Source organism: Anoplolepis gracilipes, chromosome 12, assembly GCF_047496725.1.
Source record: "Anoplolepis gracilipes chromosome 12, ASM4749672v1, whole genome shotgun sequence".
NCBI lineage: Eukaryota > Metazoa > Arthropoda > Insecta > Hymenoptera > Formicidae > Anoplolepis > Anoplolepis gracilipes.
In genome coordinates, this window is record NC_132981.1 from 11,318,309 (window position 1) to 11,340,644 (window position 22,336).

The 22,336-nt window shown below is 37.6% G+C and overlaps 1 protein-coding gene across 2 annotated transcripts in view; it reads right to left on the reverse strand.

Annotated features, from left to right (window-relative positions):
• Shg (cadherin EGF LAG seven-pass G-type receptor shotgun) overlaps positions 1-22,336 on the reverse strand; it is a 120,797-nt gene that overhangs the window by 4,016 nt on the left and 94,445 nt on the right. Inside the window, exons 2-16 of one of the 2 annotated variants that reach the window (XM_072903911.1) lie at positions 10,895-10,968; positions 7,159-7,294; positions 6,463-6,701; positions 5,861-5,884; positions 5,260-5,448; positions 4,474-4,775; positions 4,072-4,342; positions 3,371-3,950; positions 3,100-3,281; positions 1,665-3,006; positions 1,340-1,563; positions 1,037-1,252; positions 572-911; positions 341-493; positions 47-233 (exon numbers count right to left, since the gene is read on the reverse strand). In XM_072903911.1, the coding sequence (XP_072760012.1) occupies positions 91-233; positions 341-493; positions 572-911; positions 1,037-1,252; positions 1,340-1,563; positions 1,665-3,006; positions 3,100-3,281; positions 3,371-3,950; positions 4,072-4,342; positions 4,474-4,775; positions 5,260-5,448; positions 5,861-5,884; positions 6,463-6,701; positions 7,159-7,294; positions 10,895-10,968 (4,415 nt within the window). In that variant the 3' untranslated portion in view covers positions 47-90. The remainder of the gene's footprint in view (positions 1-46; positions 234-340; positions 494-571; positions 912-1,036; positions 1,253-1,339; positions 1,564-1,664; positions 3,007-3,099; positions 3,282-3,370; positions 3,951-4,071; positions 4,343-4,473; positions 4,776-5,259; positions 5,449-5,860; positions 5,885-6,462; positions 6,702-7,158; positions 7,295-10,894; positions 10,969-22,336) is intronic. The other variant, XM_072903913.1, reaches the window with a different exon arrangement.

Below are 22,336 nucleotides of genomic sequence, written 5' to 3' on the forward strand. Positions count from 1 at the left end.
ATTGTATAATACTATTTAAAGTATCCAATCCAAATAATTAGATTACCTGCGTTAAAATTTTATATCTACGAAGTCCTCTGTTAAGAAAACTCAACACCAACTTTCGCTCTCTCGTTCACCGACACCGTCACTTTCCTCATCACTTGGATCTTCTCCATACATGTCTGCCAATTTTCTGAATCTTGGTCCAAAATTAGATAGATAATTGAATTTGAGGTCTCCATCATCGGTACCTATAATTGAGACATAAAGAAATGTAATTAAAAAGTTGAATAGAGAAAAATATCTTCTATTTAAATATTTCGTATTTGTATTTGTATTTGTATATGAAAATACTAACAAGAAGCTAACGATGATAGATCGCCTTCCGAATTACCCTCTCCTTCGTAAGCATAATGTCTTACGTCGTCGAACGGATTTGTATCGGGATCTTTATCACAGCTTTCCTTCTTTCCATCTAGGAAACCGCAAATGTCTGGAACTTCATCGGTTCCTTTAAATAAACGAGTTCCTTTAATTTTTGTACAACAATTAATTTGTAAGTAATACAGTAATATTTGTCGTTTTCTACCTCTACCCTGTAGGCCAATTGGAGCTATCTTGGAATCAATAGGCGGTGCGTCATAAATGGCTCTCAATACATTCAAGTCAAATGCCGTATCAACCTCACCGCCACCTTCGTCCTCGTAGTTAATAATATTTTCTCTAATATCATCCATATCCTTGTACAAATCGTCTGTTTTTCTCCTATGCACTACTACCGCGACGAGTAGTATTAACAATATCAGTACACAAACTAATATAGCTACTATGAAATTCGTGTCGATCCCGAAAGAGATGGCCTTTGCCATACCGTGATTACAACCGGGATCTGCATTTCTGGATAGCGACGGCATACCTAAGTTGTATGTCTGAAATGAACGAGCATGAATAAGAAGAAATAAAATTTAATTTACTATATTACTAATCATTTTTTCATCTCTTTTTCTCTCTCTCTCTCTCTCTCTCTCTCTCTCTCTCTCTCTTTGTTACTTACGTTTCCATTAAATGTCATATTGCGTATACAGCCAACAAATCCTTTATCAGTTGGTTGGTGATCCCATCCTAAATTTGACGCCAAATATGCTAAATTAGTTAATGTACCACCTACTTGCATGGGACTATTAACATTTAAATATTCATTGGTTCCTGCCGGTGCAGTGAGACTCATGCAAGCGGATATGCCGCAATTATCAACCCTCATTTCCATTGACTAAAAAAAAAAAAAAATCAAGTACGATGAGACAATGTTACTTATTCAGTTTTTTAAAGTAAAACAATACATGGTGAGAGTGCTTACAGTTTTCGTATAATAAATATCTATTCTGTGATTCTTGCCGTCCGTCAATTTGATTTGTTTGTGATCTAGCCTCACAGTTCCCGTTCCATAATCGATATACAAAACGGCGAACCCTTGCTGAAGTTCTAAAGCCATGAAATCTCGAAGTCCAAGTTTAGAACTATAGGTCATGGGACCAAAATAAAAGACAAGACCATTGTCTATGTGCGGTGTTATTTCCAATCCTATATATAATGAATCAATTATATAGATAGAAGCGCATAATGAAAATGACATATACTATATTAATAAAGACTAAATTAGAAAGTATTAAGAAAATTATTACCTATATGTGATTCATCGCAGGCTTGATCAGGTGGTGGCATTATAGCCCAGCCATCTCCGTGAAAGCCAATACCTAACAATTCACATCTCGGTCCTTCCAGACCAGGTGGACACTCGCATCGTTCTGCCAAAGGAGTACCACCGTTTAAGCAAACTATAGGTTCCGCTACGGTGCAAGTGCATAGCGGATCAACAACTGCTCTAACACCGACGAATGAGCTGGTATTAGTATACACAGGATATGGAATGGTACTGACATTTAAGAAACTACGACATGAACTGTTGCAATAAATTTTCTCAAACAAACACTCGTCGATGTTTATCAATAAAATATCCGCTTTCATTTCCCGTTCAATCTGCTTAGAATGTTGTGCTATAATCGTATTTAGCTTTTCAGGAGCGTAATACGGACTGCCATGTGCTGAAAATCGGACGTCTAACAAACTTCTATTATTGTGATGGGGTGAATGAAGTACTGTGAACACGTCGACATTCTCGACCGATGTGTTCAGCATAGAGGCCAGCTTCTCTTGAAATATTTCTTTCTTACTAATGCCGGATTCATCAGGCTCTACAAACTGCTCCGCAGTTATTCCATAAAATCGTACGGATCCAGATTTATCCATAGCTTCCTCTGGAATTTCTTTAACGGTAACATTCACATATGCGTGTACTTGATGCGATGAAATAAGATGGCCTTTCTCAGTGACGATAAATTTCAACACAAAGGTATCGTTCGATGTACCCGACAGTAAGGTGATCATGCCGGTACTGGTATCTAGATGGAATCCGTCGTGAGGAGAAGCCCAGGCGAAAGACTTATCCGGCAAATCCCAATCGTCCAAATCGTTTACGTAAACGCGTCCAATTTCCATGTCGGGGGCTTCTCCTTTGTAATTGTAAACAAATATAGAACTCGAACCTTCCTGCATGGGATTATCATTTTCGTCGCCTATGATGACAGTTAGCGTCGATGTACCCGTCATAGGTGGCACACCGCTGTCCGTGATCGCGATCGGTATATCGTAGCTCTTTCGCGCTTCACGATCAAACTCAACTCGCGCGTGTAGATTATTTTCGCGAATATCGAACTTGGATCTGATTTCATCGTCTGCGCTTTCATCGATTCGAAATTCGAATGGTGGACCATTCTCGTCAGAATCGTAATCTCGCGCTTTGAGCTCGGTTATCTTGCCAGGCGGCTTATTTTCATCCCAAATAACGGGATAAGGCATATCGAGAAACGGTGCATTGTCATTTATGTCTTCAAGAGTAATGTTAACCATCACCAATTTGCGTAGAGCCGTAGGTGACCCATCCTCGTCTCTTGCCATTACCATCACCTGTAATGTAAAAATAAAATGAGAAAAATTGAAATTAAATTTACTATAATATAAAGTTTTAATTCAATAAAAACATCATTTAATCTAACTTACAATCCACATTGGATAACCATTTGGCAAATCACGATCCAATGGTTTCTTCAACTTCATACAGCCAAATTTGTCGATTCCTATCAAAGGTTGCTGATCATCTTTGACAATGGAGTAGACGATATGTTGATCGGCGTTTCTATCTTCAATATCGGGATCGTAAGCCACCACAGTAGTAATACAGCCTAATTAAACAATAAACACACATGTTTGTGTTAAAACTAAGATTGATTTTTTTTAATTATTAAAAATTATTGCGTAATTGATATCTTACCATCTATTAATTTTTCTTCCTCTATCGTCGGACTTTTGTTAAAATCTTCGAAAACTGGTGGATTATCATTGACGTTTTCGATAAAAATCTCAACCTGCGCAGTATCATTAAATACACCATCGAACGCTCTTACAGTTAAATTGTACTTGGTAATCTTTTCATAATCAAGCGCCTTATTCACGCGTATCTTTCCCGTTGTAGCTTCAATGTAGAAGCTATTGTCAGTATTGCCTGATATGATGCTATACGTGACGGGGCTCGCTGTATCAGAATCAATAGCCTTGACTTCAGTCACGGGCGCATTGATATTTGCGTTTTCGTAAATCGAATTATGGGTATAGACTTTTTGAGTGAAATGCGGCGGATTGTCATTTTTATCAGCGATTTCGATTCGAAACACCTGTTGTCCTTTATTGTGCTCGCCGGTTTTGAATAGAGCGCTTGGAGAATTATCCGTTGCTATTACTTTGACGTTGTATGTATCTTCGACTTCTCTGTCGAACGTTACTAATGTCGTGATATTACCAGTTTTCGGGTCGATATGGAACAAGTTGTCAAAGGTTGCCAACGCATAACTGACCTTTTAAGAAAATCAAGTCAAGGTTTTGTATTAATAATTAGGTACAAGTCTTTTGATATACTTGGATAATAAAAAAAAATACTCGAAGTATGAAATAATATTATATAGATTATTTCGATACCTGATTATTAGCGGAAGTGCCATCAGCGTCGATGGCTCGCACTTGCATTACAGGAACTCCTCGTGGCTCGTTTTCTAAGACGCTTCCTTTTTTAATATCACGGAAAACTGGAATATTGTCATTTACATCGAGAACTTCGATATCGACCACTGTTTCAGCGGCTAATTGATATTTATTTTGTACTCGTACTATTAACGAATACTGCGTGTTACTTTCGTAATCAAGATGTTGAGAGAGCTTGATATCCGCTGTGTCTTTATTGGATTCTAATCTATTTATATATACATATATATATATATATATATATTATAAGTGTAAGAAATAAAATTGCATAAAATGCAATTTTGTGTAAAATATGCTTTATTATGTAAATATGCAAGGAGAGGTGTAAACATAATTTACCTAAAAGTGTTCGCTTTGTTAGTCTGTTCCGTTCTACCGGTGACAAGCTCGAAAAGCAGATACGAATTATCCGAATTGCTGGAGTTGTCAATGTTGGAGACTGCTTTTAAACGGACAATGCTAGCATCGAAATCGCTAAAATTCTCCTTAAGTTTAATTGGTTCCGGTGACCTCGGTAAAAAAGCTGGCGCCTTCTTATGCGATTCCACAACCCGTATGTCAAGATCAATGGAATTTAAGTTTGACATTTCGCCAATATCCTCGGCGGTGGCTACCATACTGAATTTATAACCTGGACTCCGCTGTGCAAATTCATAATGAGCATAATGTAAGAAATTTATATAATCTGTTAAATAAGTTTCGAAAACTTTCAAGTTCTCCTTTCTTTTCTTTTAATTTAAAATAAATGGATCAAAGCATTGCATTATTTATTATACTTAGCTCCTAATTAAATTAAAGTTTTAGTAAACGTGAAAAATAAAATTATAAGTTTTTCTTCCGATAATTTGGAAGATAACTTTGTTTCAGACACTTTACTCACGTTACAAAATATTAACTAAAAAATAGTATTTCCAAAGTACATAGTTTACGTAATAGCTTGCTAATGAATAATGTGAAAATTCACAAACAGCGATAAAAAAGATTACTTACTATCGCCACTTAAACTATCAAGAAAATGTTTTACTTTTATTTTTCGAGGGAATATTATAAAACAAAAGTAGCGTTTTACTCTCTTAACACACAGACTTAACAGACTCGTTTTTCTCCCTCTTTTATATTACTTACGTCTATGATTTTGTTGAGGAATATGATACCGCTCTCCCGGTCGATCCGAAAGTATACAGCATCATCCGGTCTCTTAGACGATAGACTATATCGTACGACAGAATTATTACCGTCATCGATATCAGTAGCGGAGACTCTCATGACCTCGCGGCCAACGGGTAAATCTTGCGGCACAGATTCCGTATACGCCTGTGTAACGAATTAAAAAGAGCATTAAACGAGAAACGACTATTACACAAAGTGCACGTAATTTCTAAAACGCATTTAGCGTAATATATATCACATGCAGTTTTCGTACAAATCATGCTTACGGTGCATTCCTAAAACATGCACGAGAACTTGTTTGACACAAAGAAACAGAAAATGTAGTTTGTCGTATTTAAATGCGGTGAATCGTAAAAAATATCGTTTCGAGCTTGTATAGACAAAATTCCACATTCAATAGATAAAAATTAAATAATAGTTTGTTCCGTAAAAAAAATGTAACTGTATGTAAAAAAAAAAAAAAAAAAAAAAAAAAAAAGACGAAATTTGAGATATATTTTAATTTTTTTTCATCTCGTATATCGAGCAACGTTTACACCGCAAATTCGAAACCAACCTTCCATACGTATCCACGGAAGACCTGGGATTGAGGTAAAACAAAAACAAATTCAAGCAGAAGTTGTTAGTAGCAGTAATGATGGTATGTTAGTCAAAGGAAATTTGTACATATATGCATGAAAGTTTCTATCACAGTAATTTCCGCGATTTATTCATAATTACATTTATCATGAAAAATTGATTACGTTCATTTTTATGCATGTGGATTTTTCAATAATTTATTTCAAAAATTTTTACACGTAATATAGAATAGTATAAGAATTTTATAAACTTAAAAATTCATATCTTTTTTTTTATTAATAGAGGTAAAATTATCTTTACCAATAAATGGTGTCGGTAAAAGAAATATTGAAGAAAATCAAAATTCTTTTTCAATATACAGTGATATGATAAAACGGAAAAGGCGCGTTGCTCTTTCTGTAACAAATCTTTTCAGATATTTTTCCGATACAAATCGAATTGACGATTGTTATATCCGTGTAGGAGGCGTACGCGCGCATTGCATATTATTCGTACCACATGCACCCAGATTCTTTCTTTTATAAATACGAGTCATAAGATAGTTAACTAGTAGAGTTGGTAACTTTGATAGTTGCGTACCACTTTGTCGAAGACGGGCGAATTATCATTAACATCCTCGATGGTGACTTTAAATGTACACACATCATCCAGCTGCGGCCTTCCATTATCAGTCGCGAGAACTGTGAGATAAGCCTCCTTTTCCCTGGCGGGCTCATCCCTGTCAAGTATCTGGGTCGTCCTGATGTGACCTGTATAACTGTTGATCTCGAATTTTAACCTTTCATCGGGAGAGGTTACGAGGCTGTACGTAATAGTACCTGAAAATTCATAGTCAGACAGTCGTTCGTTAACGATTCGTAACTTGTCCGTTCTTGTTGGTTACATCGCAATTTCTTGCACCAGATAGCGTATTTTTTTTTTTTTTTTTTTTTTTTTTTTTTTATCTACTTTATCAATTTATAAAACAAGTTACTTCTATTCATCTGCCGATCTGACACGTCTATTTTCGCGAACGGTTTCTGAACTCATCGTATCGTGTGTCGCATTTTATTTCGCTATCAAATATAACGAGGTTATCAACTTGTTTAATTAATAATTAAAATATATACCCGAATACGAAGTAAATGTGTCTAAAAACTTTTCCTCCGCTTATACCGATTGAACATAAACTTTGAGTAAAGTAATAAAAAAAAAAAAAAACTCGCTCTATTTAATTTATCGCGCAAAATTTACAACGACGTTTTATGTAGATATAATTGATGTCACGCGGTATACCTCCTTCCTCCGGTGGATCTTTATCTTCGGCGTGCACCTGGATCACCAGCGTGCCTCGCGGTTCCTCCTCCTTCAATACGGGCGCATAATTCGAGCAATTGGAGAACACCGGCTTGTGGTTGTGATTCTCATCGAGCTGAAAGCGCAAGAGAAACGGACGGCTATTAGCACGGGTGTTAGCACAGGGGAAGATGAGGGAGTCCCCGAAAGATATGTCCAGGGGATTAATCGGTAAACTTGAAGCGCAGGAGAAGAGACTTTGGAGAACAAGGCGCTCGATAAATCAAAGCGTTCCTCATAAACCAAGCGCCATTAATCACGACGTGGACTCTAGCGGTCTATTATGTCGCGTTTCCTCATAAAAGAGCCAATAGCCTCGGGGGAGGGATACAAGTACAAAGGGAAAGGAGAGGGGGAGGTAAAAGCGGAATGAAGAAAACGGAGCGCCATATAACTAGGCACTTGGTAATAATCGTGCACGTTGGTGATCTAGAACATGTGACAAGGTTAGCCAAGTTCCGCGGCTTTGCACAACGCGGTCTTGTGCGCGGTTGCGCGTCTTATGTGATACGAGTCATATTCTCATAAATTATGACTGCAACCGCCCTCGTATACGTCCCGTGTGTTACCATTTCATCGCGATTAAGGATCGATCCAATGGCGTTTAACATACGTAATGTATGATTGATCGACGTCGTATTTAACTCTTGGGACAAAGATAAATAATTTATGTACATTGAACAGCGATAAAATGACTGTGAAATTTAATACAATCGATGCGTAGAAAATTTTATTTCAAACATAATAATAGTAATATATATGTATGTATATCTAGCATCATACGCTAGACTTTCATGTCTTCTTGATTTCGATAAGCATGCTCCAATTCGCGCTTACCACGTTAAAATACATATGTGTACATAGATGACGCACTACTCCCTAGATAGTTATCTTCGATGTAATTAAATGGTCGCGACATTAATATTCATTACTATTTTCTGTCCCGCGAGATAACGATATTCCCAGGTAAACAACATTTGGTAAGAAATATAATCCGCGTGTGCCCTCTTGCTGAGTTTGCTCGCAGAGCGAGACACGCCTCCAGCATCTGGCAAACCCATCAGACCGCTTAGAATTTCGCGCTTGCACTTTGCTTAGGTCATATGTTACCTCGATATAGCACCGGCATGCTCGTTCTCGTACTTTCCAGCTTCATTAACGATAAACAAGTTCGCCGTGTGTTTCAGCGTATTAACTCCGTTATGCTACTCGCGGCTGATTCGTGCCGACTTATTCGAAGGAACGTCCCTCTCCGTCAATTGGAATTCGTAATCGCTTCATTAACGGAGCCTGAGAAGAAAATAACGCTCGGAGGGGAAAAAATTTCTCGATTGATAGAACGGATTATTTACGAGCACCGCTCGTCGTAGAAAATTCTTACTTCGATGAGAAAAATGGTAACGCGAAATTGCATTAATTATCAATGTTTTATTTCACGCAAAAATATGTTTGGGATAAATACGAAGATACTTGAACAATTTCATAGCATTTCATGTCGTAATCGAGCAAAAAAAAAAAAAACAAACAACTGTACACGTAGTATATATAATAGTACTCGAATAAATGACCTCTTCTCTCTCTCTCTCTCTCTCGAGGTACTTTGTGCCAGGTTTTAAGGCAATGATACACGCAGCGCAGTCGCGAGAAATACACTCTCGGCTGTTAATTAATATTAAAGGCGAAAAAGCTTTCGTAACTTGTGAATTGCTCACGGCACCTTTCCGCAACGATTAATATGCGCAAAAGACTAACGAGCTTCACCGCGATTACCATCTTCGATTCACGGTAGGGGCTTATACTAAGGGTAAGGAAAATGATGAAATTTGATTTCTTTAAAAGGACTGAGAATATTAAACGTTGTTCCATTAATGTAATATCTCTATAAGAAAACTAAGAAAACTGTATTTTATTAATGATAGTAAAAAAATGACTACATCGTAGTAGCAGAATCTTATTATTCTTGCGTTTGACTTCATTTTTTTTTTTTTTTTTTTTTTTTAAGTTTTTACCAGAACTAAATTGACGAGAGATATCTTGTATTGAAAATAAGATAGAAGCTATATTGAAAAAGGAAAAAATTTTTACGCGAATTAAATTGTTATAAATAAATAACGATGCGAGTTATTTTATAAAAATTTAAATAAGTTTTATCATGATAAAAAATTAATCTTTATACACCAAACTGTATATTATTGGATCATTAATATAAATAGCACGACCATATTTTTCTCTAGCTGTGCTACTTTTGGCGCATGAAAATAAATTCTTTTCCATTAATTTAATTTATATACATTAAAATAATATTCAACGACACGTGAAATGTTACTGTTAATTAAAAAGTCATTTATGTATGCTTTATAACTTGCATCTATAGCGAATTTAATATAAAGGTCCAATTATTAAAAATATATATATACATATATATTTATATTCACACGATATTGTGCTATTCATAGAGATTGTATTGTTGAGTGAAATATAGAATTACAAAAAGCTTCGATATTACACCTATCTAGGGTACATTGCAAAGATTAGATCTCAAACAATTTCAATCCCCAATTATCGATTCGATGAAGCGACAATTTTCATTGGACTGCCATTTGTCCAAGTTTTACATGTAAAATAAACGAATCATGCGCATGAGATGGCCCCTGCAGTTCTCCGTTCGCGGTTCGCGTTCCTAAATGTACGCTCCGCCGAGCAAACTTCGGCGTAATGTCAAGGATTTACGAGCGATTCGTAAGCAAGTCTCAGGGGCCGCCAGCCAAGCACTTCTCACGGAAATGTCTCACCGTGAAGGTATGGGCGCGAATCGTGGAACGCGCATCTATTCATCGAATCACGAATGATTTCGCTCGTCTACAGCGAATTATTTATGCACGACGAATGAGAAACGTGAGCACGTCGCCTTGAAACATTATCGATAAAACTGTTTATATTTTAACAGTGACACTAAAAAAAAAAAAAAAAAAAAAAAAAAAAAAAAAAAATAGTCTGGGTTGCTGGAGAACATTTATTTTCTCGCGACCCTTAACTAAACTATTTTAAAATACGACAAACCGAGCGCAATTTTTGTTCGCAAAGTAAAATTGAATTTGATCTAATATCGTTTTGTGAGTATTTTTGAGTTTTGAGGAAGTGTTTTGGCGTATTTTTTTTTTTTTTTTTTTTTTTTTTTTTTGCAAGAGGAATTTGCGGTAAAAATTTAGAGTACAATCCAAATGACATTATCATAGTAATCAGATTCAAGTTTTCACTAAAACCATCAATTGCAACAGAAAAATAAAATGTCGAAATATTAAATCTATCGCATCGCGATTGCGGCTTTTTACAGACTATACATATTCAATGGACAACAACAATGGACCAGCTGCTCGTCGATGTCACGTAAAAAACAGCTGCTGACGCGTGCGCGGTAAATATTTAATCGTTCGGAAGATTAGCGATGAAAGAGAAGAGAGGGACAAATCCATTATACACGCGATGGAAGGATAGTTTATACGAGGATGGATCTCGGTGGATCATCCTCGTAAAAGGAATCCGAGTTGATGTCTGAGACAGAAGGAAAGGAGTGTAAATGGTACAGGGAGTTGCGAGAGGGGAGAGGGGAGAGGGGAGATGAAAGAGAGTGAGAGGGGTGAGAAATCGAATCAAGAATGAATCGAGAAGCACTCACCGGTAATTCTTCATCGCCTAGAAACTGCGATCTCGCGTCCAGGTGTCTCGAGTGCCTCAATCTCGTTGCAGTAGCTGTAACATAAAGAAAGAACGGGGGATGATGATATCGTCCATTTAGGATTTTGCGCTCGATAAGCACAGGTTGCTTGGAGAATCTCTCGTTTAAATTCAAAGCATTACAAGTGACATCGAAAATCAGAATGATACGCTATTTAATACGCTAATTAAAATAGTAAATATTCCTATCCGTTATTACGTATATTACGGAAAATCTAGAACATGGAATATTAGAGAAAACTGGATTGATGAAAATAGCTCGCTCAAAAATATATTTAATCATGTATATTGAAATATTTCTCTCAAATGTTGAATTTATAATATTTAAGATGAAGATTTGCTCTTGCGTTAAATACTCTGCTTAATAATTATTTCAGCTTGCATTTATTCCTCGCCCTCTGTGTGTTTGGACGTGCGTGAATTTTCTCTCTGGTGCGCATTTTATATAAGCGCGATTTAAAATATTAAACGTCCCCTCGATACGCATTTTTACACGAGATTTAACTTTTGGGGTAAAAATTTAACAATCACGAGAACACGCGTGTGCACATGTAAAACGATGCAACAAGATGACATATATTTCTATGAGAAAATTATTAATGAACTTTTGCAATATAGGACAATCTTAATTAAATTTACAACTACCAAGTACTATAACTAAATTAGAAATTGCATACATATATATCTCAAGGCAGAATCTTACTTGTAAGGATCTTTATGCATTCACAACAAGGGTATATTCTACCAACAAGAACGAAGAATTCAAGTTTGAATTAACTGCTTATGCTGCTTCAAAACTATTCACAAGTTAAACAAAATAGGCATTGCTAATGTGGCATTAGAGTTTCTTTAAGATAATGTACAAAGTCGCGAAGCCGTGTACGGAAAGTACATTGAAGAAAACAGGTTCCAAGAATATGCAAAGATATTACGAGAGGCTCGTCAAAAACTATCGTAGGTGATGGATTGAACAAAAAATACTTGTCTGCAATTTTAACTAAAATTGTCTTAGTAATACAATTTTTTTTTAGTTAGCTAAAATATTTCTTTATAAATTTGTTAAAATAATACATATACCTATATATAAAACTTCTCTTCGAAATAAAAATACGAGCGAAAAAGGACCGATCAGATCGCGTTTGTTTAGCAAAATATTTATCGTCAATATTTTTAAATTAAACGGAACTATTGCGCTCTCTTTTGTTATAAATGCCTTCGACTTTCTAGCCACGTGACGGACGACGAAATGCTGTCACTCCTGCAGCTTGTGTGGTTCAGCCACACAATGCGGTTTACCCGTACTTAATGCGGGCTGTGTCCCGAATTTTAAGTAAATTTGTGCCGTCGTGAAAGCGATACCACCAGAATTGCATAAAATTCAACCAGCCAGTCACTCTCGGAACGCGCCGTCACTACGAAATACGGTTAAATTATAAAATAAATAAAACGCGACAAAATGAGAGGAAGCTCTTCAAAAATCTTCGACTATAAATCGTTTGTTTTTTTCCAACATGTTGCAAATGCATTGAATTATTTTTTTTTCCTCTTTTTTTCCCTTTTTTTTTGTTATTCTATTTTCCTACGCCAATTGCAAATTAGTAATAATGTCATGCAGATAATCAATGCAATCGATCTATTTGACGATCTATTGTTGACGATAAAGAGTATATCGCGACGAGAATATAATTATATTTCTTCAAGACAGTTGGTAAATGATTCTCGTTCAATCTGCTTAAAATATATTATATAAATATAAGTGCATGATTATGCGCAATTTCCTCGACTCGCCCCTGAAACTCGATATAATTAAATTGAAAATGGCCCTCTCTTTGCGTTGCATTCCGCGTCGAAATCATTTGGGATAATATGAAATCTCGTCGATGTCACTCTTGAATTTATTATCACTCAAACTCAATCGAGCACACTATTCGTAACCACGAATCGATCTGTCTTCTCAAACATTCAAATTGACACTTTAGCTATTATCTTGTTCCGCTTGAGTTGAAACATTTGTGTAGAAACTATTCCTATTTCTCTGTGTTAGCCATCGTGTTAAACACTATCACTTCTCTGTGCGGCGATAATGCTCTTTCTCTTTAATATCTTCGAGAAAAAGAGCAAAGCTCTTAGAACCAGTTCTCTTTTGCGCTAGAGATCCATTAAAGATTTTACACGATATTGCATTTGCTCTCGCGGAGCTTCGCGTGATTAACGGCAAATTTTTATCAAGTTCTCACTCTTCTCTTCTTATATTTTATCGCAACTTTCAATACAAGTTAGATAGTGGTTTTATTTTACGTAATGAAATGATGAAAAATGCAAACGTAAGATTCTTATATTTCTTGTTCCATCAGAAACGGATTGATTTATCGATTACTTGCGGTAAAACAGCTTATCATATCAAAGTATGCGCGAATACGAAATATTGTACATGTAAACAAAAGTACACATCTTTTGAGGAGAGACCACTAGATGTCGTGTTGAAATTCAGAAAGAAATTGCATCACGATGTTCAATGAAAATTGCAATTTTTTAATTACATTTATTATAAACAATACAGCTGTGAACATTAATCTTTCGGTGAACCGATATATTTCATTCGACGTCTATATTTGATTTTGAAAATGTTACTTAAAAATATTACCACTCGAGCGAAGAAATAATAAGTCTTCTGCACAATTTCTCTTTTTCAGATATACCATAAATATTTTAATGGGTATATTTAATATGAAAGTCACTACAAAAAAAAAAAAAAAAAAAAAAAAAAAAGAGGCCTTTATCATTACATATTTTGAAAAAGAAATGTAAGTCTCGACGGATCACAGAAGAGTAGACGCAAGATTGAGAAATACTCGCAATCATAAGTCCAGCTTAAGAAAAAGCGGATGACACTAAGTGTTAAGATAGTACGAGGTAAGAGAAGTGACACGAGACCCATTCGTTCGCGAGAAAAAGATCCTTCGCGAGAGAGACTTTGCGCGAGACTCACATTAGGAAGGAATTCGTGTCAGTCGTGCCATCCTATATATTCCATTTTGCGCCCAAAGAGACTCGACGACATTTATGTCACAAGCTGAAAACCAGGTATGTTATAGCGGATCGCGGATGGAGTGAGCCCGCCGTATTCCGTATCAAAACCATTTATCGAAACTATCAGCGAGCGAGATTTATTGAATCCGACCGCATCGTTCCTCTCCTACCTCGATTTTTCCGGAGGTGGCTCTCTAATCCGTAGCAAAAAAAAAAAAAAAACTCTCTATAGCTGCTCCGATTTCGTCACGCGAGTCAAATCTTTTGTTTTATTGTTTTTTTTTTTTTTTTGTTTTTTTATTTCGCAATGTTGAATAAATGAGAAGTTGATCGCGTTCGCACTTTGATAATTGCTCTTTGATGGTCGATCAATCGCACGCGCCACGCCAGCTGGAAATTACAGAAAGTCGAGCAGTTTATTTAACACTCATGAATTCGCGAAGCTATATAAAGATACTGATGAAACGCGGTATAATTAATTTACTGCAACTAACAAATTTCTCGACGATGTACACGCTCGACGTAATTTAATTAGAAAAATTAGCAGAAATTCCAGTCTATCGTTCCATTCGTTTTATCCTTCGTATCGTCTTGCGTAAACGCAACTATCGCCACCGAAACCGGTGGTAGCACGAGTAGTTATATTATAATAAATAACAAACGCGTGAGAGAGATAAGTTCGAGTCGGTTATAATATCCACGCTTATCGTCCGCGCTTTTAACAGTAAATTTTTTTTTTCGTGGACCATTGTCGCACCATAGTACATAAGCGACAATATCCGTTATATGAACTGCGAAAATTATTAATCCTCATTTTGCTAAGTGCACGCTGCACGAAGAGCGTTATATTTGTGCCGCTTAAGCAGCCTGCCGGTTATTCCGCTAACACCGAAATCGCGTTTCAGCGAAAACATAACGCCTAAACATAGTATACGTACGGATAATCTTTATAATTTTTCGCGCTACGCGTTTATCTCTGCGAAAGCATCCTCGCGATAAAACGCACCATTAACTTATACCTAATTGGGTTAAAACATTTTTCCAATTTATCGTCTTTTTCCGCTTATTGTACGACCGTCTGCAGCGCGTGTCGTATCCCATAAATCCGCCGGTTTCGCGCCATACATGCCCGCCATCGATAATATTTGTCGGGAAGGGGGGAGGGGGAGGAAAAAAAGAACTTATGAAAATGCGGACTTTTTCGCGAGAGCGTGGTGCGCCCAAAACAGCATAGATTTATCCCGATCGTGTTGTCGAAAACGAACGGGATCGACTCCCGGGAGATGCCATTTCCGGCATTATCGTCGGCGTGGCGTTATCAGCGACGTCATCGGAAAAGCGTCAACTGTAAAAGGATTCGCTTCGGCCCGGGAGCCGTTTCGCATTTTTCATATCTCTCTCTCTCTCTCTCTCTCCCTCTCTCTTTCGGGCAGGCAACAACGGCGCGCGATATTTCCTGAAGCGGCCGATAGGCGATCTCTGGACGATCTCTCGCATCGCACTACGGGGACACGAAAAGCGAAATACGATTTTATTCCGATACTATCGATGCTCTCATTACCCGAAACGAAGCCAATTATATTTCCATTTTTTTTTTATCTTTCTTTTTTTTCCAGCGTAATCGCGCACCGTCGCGTCGTTATACGCGATCGTTTGTTGAGCGTGCGAGTCCCGATTTCCTGGCGAATTTAACGAGGAATTAAAAATCGGTTCGCCCACGTATACACGACGCTGCAATGCGATTGTATCAACGAGAAAGGAAAACTTTTGCGATAACATGCGCCGAAATCTCCAAATTCCTGCGCGATCTTGGTGAGCGAATCGGTCGAGTCCAATTATTTGTCGTGTCAAACTCTTTAACGATTGAATCAATCAACTGTTCACGAAGAGTAGCGAAGATTACGAGTAGCAAGATTAGTTTTAGAAGCGGTAGATTAGGAAATATCGAAAAACATCTCGCAGTCTTCGATATTTTTGGAGCGTTACACGCCCCGGGTTATTGTCAAAGTTGAGTGCATGACGGGATTATAGGATAGGAAAGGAACAAGAAAGCGATAAGCACGCTAATTGAAATTTGATCAGTGACTGCTCATCTTTCGCATTATATAATTTCTAAGACTCGCAGACGTGAGGATTAATATCGGATATAGATATGTGACGATACATTCGATTGATCGCTACGTTAATTAAAACATTGCAAACAAAAAAAGAGATGTGTCAGAGAAAGTGCATAAAATGCTAATAAATAAATAAATAAATGAACAAATTAAGTTCCGCGTACATTTTACAAAATGTCACGCATGTTCGGGAGAAAGGTATAACAGTTAATATTTCGTTTAACGATCACGCAAACTCGGCACGCATTTCTACGCGTCGAATTTTATCACGAGCACACATTTTGACGTATCGTTTCGTGCGCGCGGATTCGGGGCAAAATTTCTGCTCGATGATTAAAGACCTGAATGTTTTTTCTGTATGTTTTTCTGTATATTTCAAAATATATTATTACATAGAGATATTTAGATGCATGTAGAGAAAGGCTATGGAGCGATATCTCTGGCATTGTTACCGCTGAGAAACGAGGCGTCGCGGCACAAGTTGAATTAATTTGTTGAAAGATTGGTCGCGAGAATATGGGTGCGGCATATGCTTACCACCGTTCACTAGAGGTTTATCTAACGAGAGGATTATTGATAACCGGGTCATCGCACTTACTAACAACGTGACCAACTGCAAATAATACGCAGTGACACGCATACGAAGCTCGCGCCCGTCTGGATTTATAACGCGACGCACGATCGATGAAAAATAACTTTAGTCGGTACAGCGTACAAAAAAAAAATAAAAAAAAAAAAATATATATATATATATATATATGCTGGCCGCCGTAATCTAGGACAACCAATTATCAGCTGATCGATCGCGTGATAATTGAAAAGGCTGTGTTACATCACGCAGGTTTTTAGGAAGAAAAAAAAAAAAATTATGTTTCAAAAGTTTCGGAAGCTTGTAAATTACTAGTCGTTCCTCCGAGGTGAGTTAATATCGATCTTCATGCCGCGTGACTGTTCGTTCGTTCGTACAAGTAACACTATAAAAGATATACCTTAATGGTATCGCGGCACGATAGTGGTATATAATTGTGGTTTATTCTGTAAGGAAATTCGATACGCGCCGACGCGACGCGGCGTAACACGTTACGGCGATCCTCGTGTGCCTGAATTTCGATCATGCATCTTGGCGCTGCGCTGATGCATCGTGTACGAAGAGAGCGTTCGCGCGATGGATGATTATAGACGACGGCGACGTCAGTGCTTGCGAAAGGGATATAAAAAGCGAGCGATGCGATATGTACGTATACATACCTACGTAGGTGAAATATCGCGTAAGGGCTCGCGGGCAGACACCCGGATACGCCTGACTGCGAGCGAACGTACCGCCTCGTGGGTGCATTATGGACCGTAAGTGCATTCCGTATCGATAATCGAAGCTAAACCAGGCCTCACGCGCGCACGTTACACGCGACGGTGCCGTGAGAGGGAGAAACCGCGGCACTATTTCTGCACCACCTTTCCACCCTCCATCCGGTGGCCGCTCCACGTTCCACGCTCCACGCTCGCTCTCGTTTGTTTGTCGTGTGTGTGTGTGTGTGTGTGTGTGTGTGTCTGTGTGTATGTATGCGTGTTATGGATTACTGTCGCCGCGCCTAACTCAATTAAACCAACTTGTCGACTATTTTACCTCGCAACTTCGTAAGGGCCTCCGAGTCACTCCCGCGTTCGCTTGCGCCGGCACGCCGTTGTACGCTATAATTATTATTATGATATTTCCCTCCCCCCACCCCCCTCAAAACATATCGATGTCAATCTTTAGCCGCTTAATCAACTTTTTCGCTCAATCATCCTTTTACAAGACTACTTTGCTTTCCATTTCCACGCAAATCATGTCTCGAGCTCCCTTCTATATAAAATATCATCGACAAATAAAACTTGTAATGAAATTTATAATAAAACAAATTTATAAACTGTTGCTATATAATTAGTAATTTTCAACGCTGTTGTTTTTTTTGATTAAAATTGTTTTGATTAAAATTTATTTAATATCGGTACGAAATTACATGTCCCCGACAGTCGATTTGGCTATGATTTTTAAAAATAATGTACGAAATATAAATTGCTTCTTATAACGTTATAATAAAAATGACATTGAGATAAATAACTTTTCGATATTGCGCGAGAACATGTTCTCACGAAAATCTAAGGGTCCGCTGAAATCTACAAAATTTAAGAACTCAGCAAATTAAAAAGGAAAAAGAGAAATAAAACATTCACGTTAATTTATCGCTTGTTAAGCAAAGCGAAAATTATTGTCGTAAAACTGTCAAGATTTCGAATCGTGAATTCGTGTAAATAAATTCGCAAAACTTTACTCGCGCGCATCATTCTCGCTTGTCGGCGGGTGCGAAATATATGTGTCATGGACAACGTATGGAGACATCGTCCTAAAACTGTTGCATCGTTAGAAGTTTACGAGCTACTGCGGTACTCGAAGTACACAGCTTCAAATCCGTTCGTCATCAAATCCGGCTCGCAGCAGTGACAACTGACATTTTGCTACTCGTAAAAAGATATACGCCCGTGTATTCGCCCGCTATCTATATAAATAGTAACTGATGAGAAACTTCTTTATGCGAAATGTAAGAGAACGATAAAACAATACCGTGTGTGCTTAAATACCTTACTATTTACGGAATCTAGGAAACGTCAAATTTTCATCCATCTAAATCTAGTAAGAAAATTATTCTCAAATAATTGATTCTATCGATTAAGTGAAATTTCAGCACACAAAATGCTACGTTTTATTAAACTCGGTCGGGTTTTGATTACCAAAAAAGAGATAAAAATTTCACGAAAAGTTTTTCGAGATCTTACCTATTATAAGTATTAGCATGTATGAAATATTTTTCATATTTTTAAATTTGACAAATCTCGATAGAAAGATCATCAGTTAATTTTCGTCAAATAATTCTCGCAGTTGCTTCAGACTGATTTCGTAAATACTGTATTTTGTTACATAGGCAGAGAGATAAACGCAACTAACGTTTAGAACATACGTCGACAATTCGCAGGACGAGCGTCGAAATCACAGAGCACGCTTACACGTCGTAATGACCACGACGTGCACATTACTGCCAAGCTTATAATTTATTACAAACCGCATGCGTCAACGACCCTACCTCATTTACGAGCTGAAAATGTATGTTACTGGTACAGACGCATTTTCCACACGCGTGCCTGGTTATGGGAGAGGGAGTATAACGCGCATAGAAAGACTCGCTCATAAAATACGGATTTAAAGACATTATTTTTATACCTTCAATAAAACGCGAGTACGCAGAGATGTGTACGATTACATACGCGTGAACATGAAAACGCAGTAGCGGTTTGATTGACCTGCGGAGATTGATTGATCTGTAGATATGATTGGCATTGAGATCGTAATGTTCGAACGAATATGTAGGAAAATTGCAAAAATAGATATTGATCTTTTATCAAATATACGTTAATTAGAATTTTAATTAGAACTTTTGTATACGAAAAGTAATTGCGACTAAATATGCACACATTTTTTCGAAAATTGAACAAATAATTTCTTCTTGGAGAATCCATTGACGACGAATATAAGCCAACAAACGCAACGATTGTTAAGTTTATATAGCTTTGCATTTTCATAGAATGGGGTTATTATAGCCACAAAAAGCTAATAATAGTATATCTGTTGTGCCGCGCAAATCCAGTTTATTCCCACGATTCCAGTCTCATGTATTAATTTTAAAAATGAGCGCCGCAAATACACGAGGTTTCGCAAAATTATCGTTAAACTTTACTCTCTTGCCTTAGATTAAAAAATCAAATAATTGATGAAATAATTATTATTTTATTTTACTTACTCTCCAATCTTTTTTACGGTTTTTTAAGATAAAAGAAAATTGCGAATAATAAAATTTTTGTAACAAGTTTAATATGAAAATACCTGAGAGAGATAATTGTGTCATTTAAAAATAAAATGATCCACATAACGATTTCGTAAGTAAAAATATGTCCGAGAAACAGCTTCATAATATGTGTCTGACCAACAAAAAATGCTGCATTCCCGAAAACGTTTGAACGGTACACAAGGAGAAAAAGAGGAAGACACGGCGGAGATCACGGCTGGAACGCTTTTGTGTCGTCGGATGAAATTTTAGCTTCGCGTGACCCGTCGTGTCGCGTCACGACACTACTTCTCATCGCTCCCTCTCACGTGCGCTCCTCTTTTTCTACGTCATCCTCCCCATCTGTGGTGTTCTCGTGTGTCGTAAAAAATAGTGGAGCAGTGGAGCGCCTTTACCGTCATCGCTACCGTCGTCGTCGTCGTCGTCGTCGTCATCGTCGTCGCGTGTGCGGTTATCGTTATCAACGGTCTCGCTGTGCATCCTACTGCTCGGATGTGAATATAAAACACCTCGGTATATAGAATAATGAACGGGCGCGTACACACAGAACACCCAGTTCTACACTACTACAAATGCCTATATAACACCTATATAATACATTTTCCCAATATACGGCCGTAATGATGCCCCGTGCTACGATGAGCTCTGGTAAAGTATCGCGCGACCGAGAACGTTCGATCTTTCCGGAAATGGCAATAAACTTAAACCTACGAGATATACGTAAGAAATGGCGAAAACAGAAATTTCCGGTTATACATACGATACGGTGCTATGGAGAGTCAGTCAAGTGGAATTTTACGAATAACACGAGAGAAAACTTGCAGTTTTCTCCTTCTTTTCTCCTCGTGTATTTTTCACCGGATTTTCCAATACCGCGTCAATCTACATATAGGTACAACAATTGCGAGATTGACATACTTCTTGATACTATTTTCACGATATTTAAGATTAATTTTTTCAGAAAATTATACGTCGCGTCCTAAAGAAAGTAAGTAATGTATGAAAATCAAAAGATTCATCGATTTACAAATATTTTGTCAGATAAAAAAAAAATTTATATATATATATATATATATGTATATGTATAACGAGCTTATTTGATCTTTGATACAATAGTAACTGTTAAAACTTTTTTCCCAACTCTGTGTTGTAGAAAAGACTTTGAATTAATTATAACGATAATACAAAGAAATTGCTGTATTCCACGATTGTCAGCGCTTTCTTTGAAGAATCTTGATATCGAACAAGTCTTCCGATAACTTCCGTACACGAAGAATAGAACACTGGTTTTTTTTTTTTTTTTTTCGACCGGCACGCTTTCTCGTATCGACATGTTGTTCAATAGCCGGATTTAGAATTACGCAGTTGCGCGTATATGCAAAAGAACAAAGATTCTCATTGATGGGATAGCTGGGCGAGGCAAATCGAAGGCTAAACGAGACCGGCTACGCTGGTTCGACGATAGTCGTTCGATTAATTAAATATTTCCGAGTGGACGCGATTATCGCAATCGAGTGCAAAGACCCCATCGTCAACTGCATTCGAAACGTATTAACGGAGCATTGTACGTCGAATGACTGTCTACACAAAGAAAATAGGAGGGAGACTCACGCGCTCGATATATATTCTCTCTTTCACACACACACAAACACACTCTTTCTCTCTTCCGGAATTGTTTTTCTTCTCCGGATCTATTGTCCGTCGCGACTCTCATTGTCATTTTTGTGCCGGTTTAAAAGAATTTAACGTACAAATATCTCAGAGTCGATTTCTCTCTAGCTCTCTCTCTCTCTCTCTCTCTCTCTCTCTCTCTCTCTCTCTCGCAAGGTGTTTCTTCGTATCGAAATGTTACTTCCGGAATCTCACCGTTTGTACCGTTCGAAATATTGTGCCGAAATCTCCGAAACGGAAGAGAACACGCTCGATCGGCTTGCATGGACTCGCGCGGTAACAACTCGGCGATACACATTCCGCGGAAGGGCATTGTTATCTTGCTACGATGTATTGTCTATTGTCCGCGGCATTGTTGTCGTTGAATCCGACACAGTAGGACTAACATTGAATGGCCTTTTCTATAACGAGGGTTCTACCCTTTTCTGCGATAGACGTAAAATCGATATATCTTGATGTCGGCGCCAAAATCGTTTAGGACTTTAGGATAAAGACTCTCGGGGATCGCGCGAGAAATCCACGTTTTCGATGCTTTTCGATGCCTGATAAGATTTCTCGATAGCAGCAACGAGAGTGGAAACACCGTTTAATTTCGTGATGACCCGCAGTTACGCCTGAGTTATCGTCTACTTACAATAGAAACGTAAATCACGCGAATTCTCCTATGAGTTACCTAAACGCAGTAGA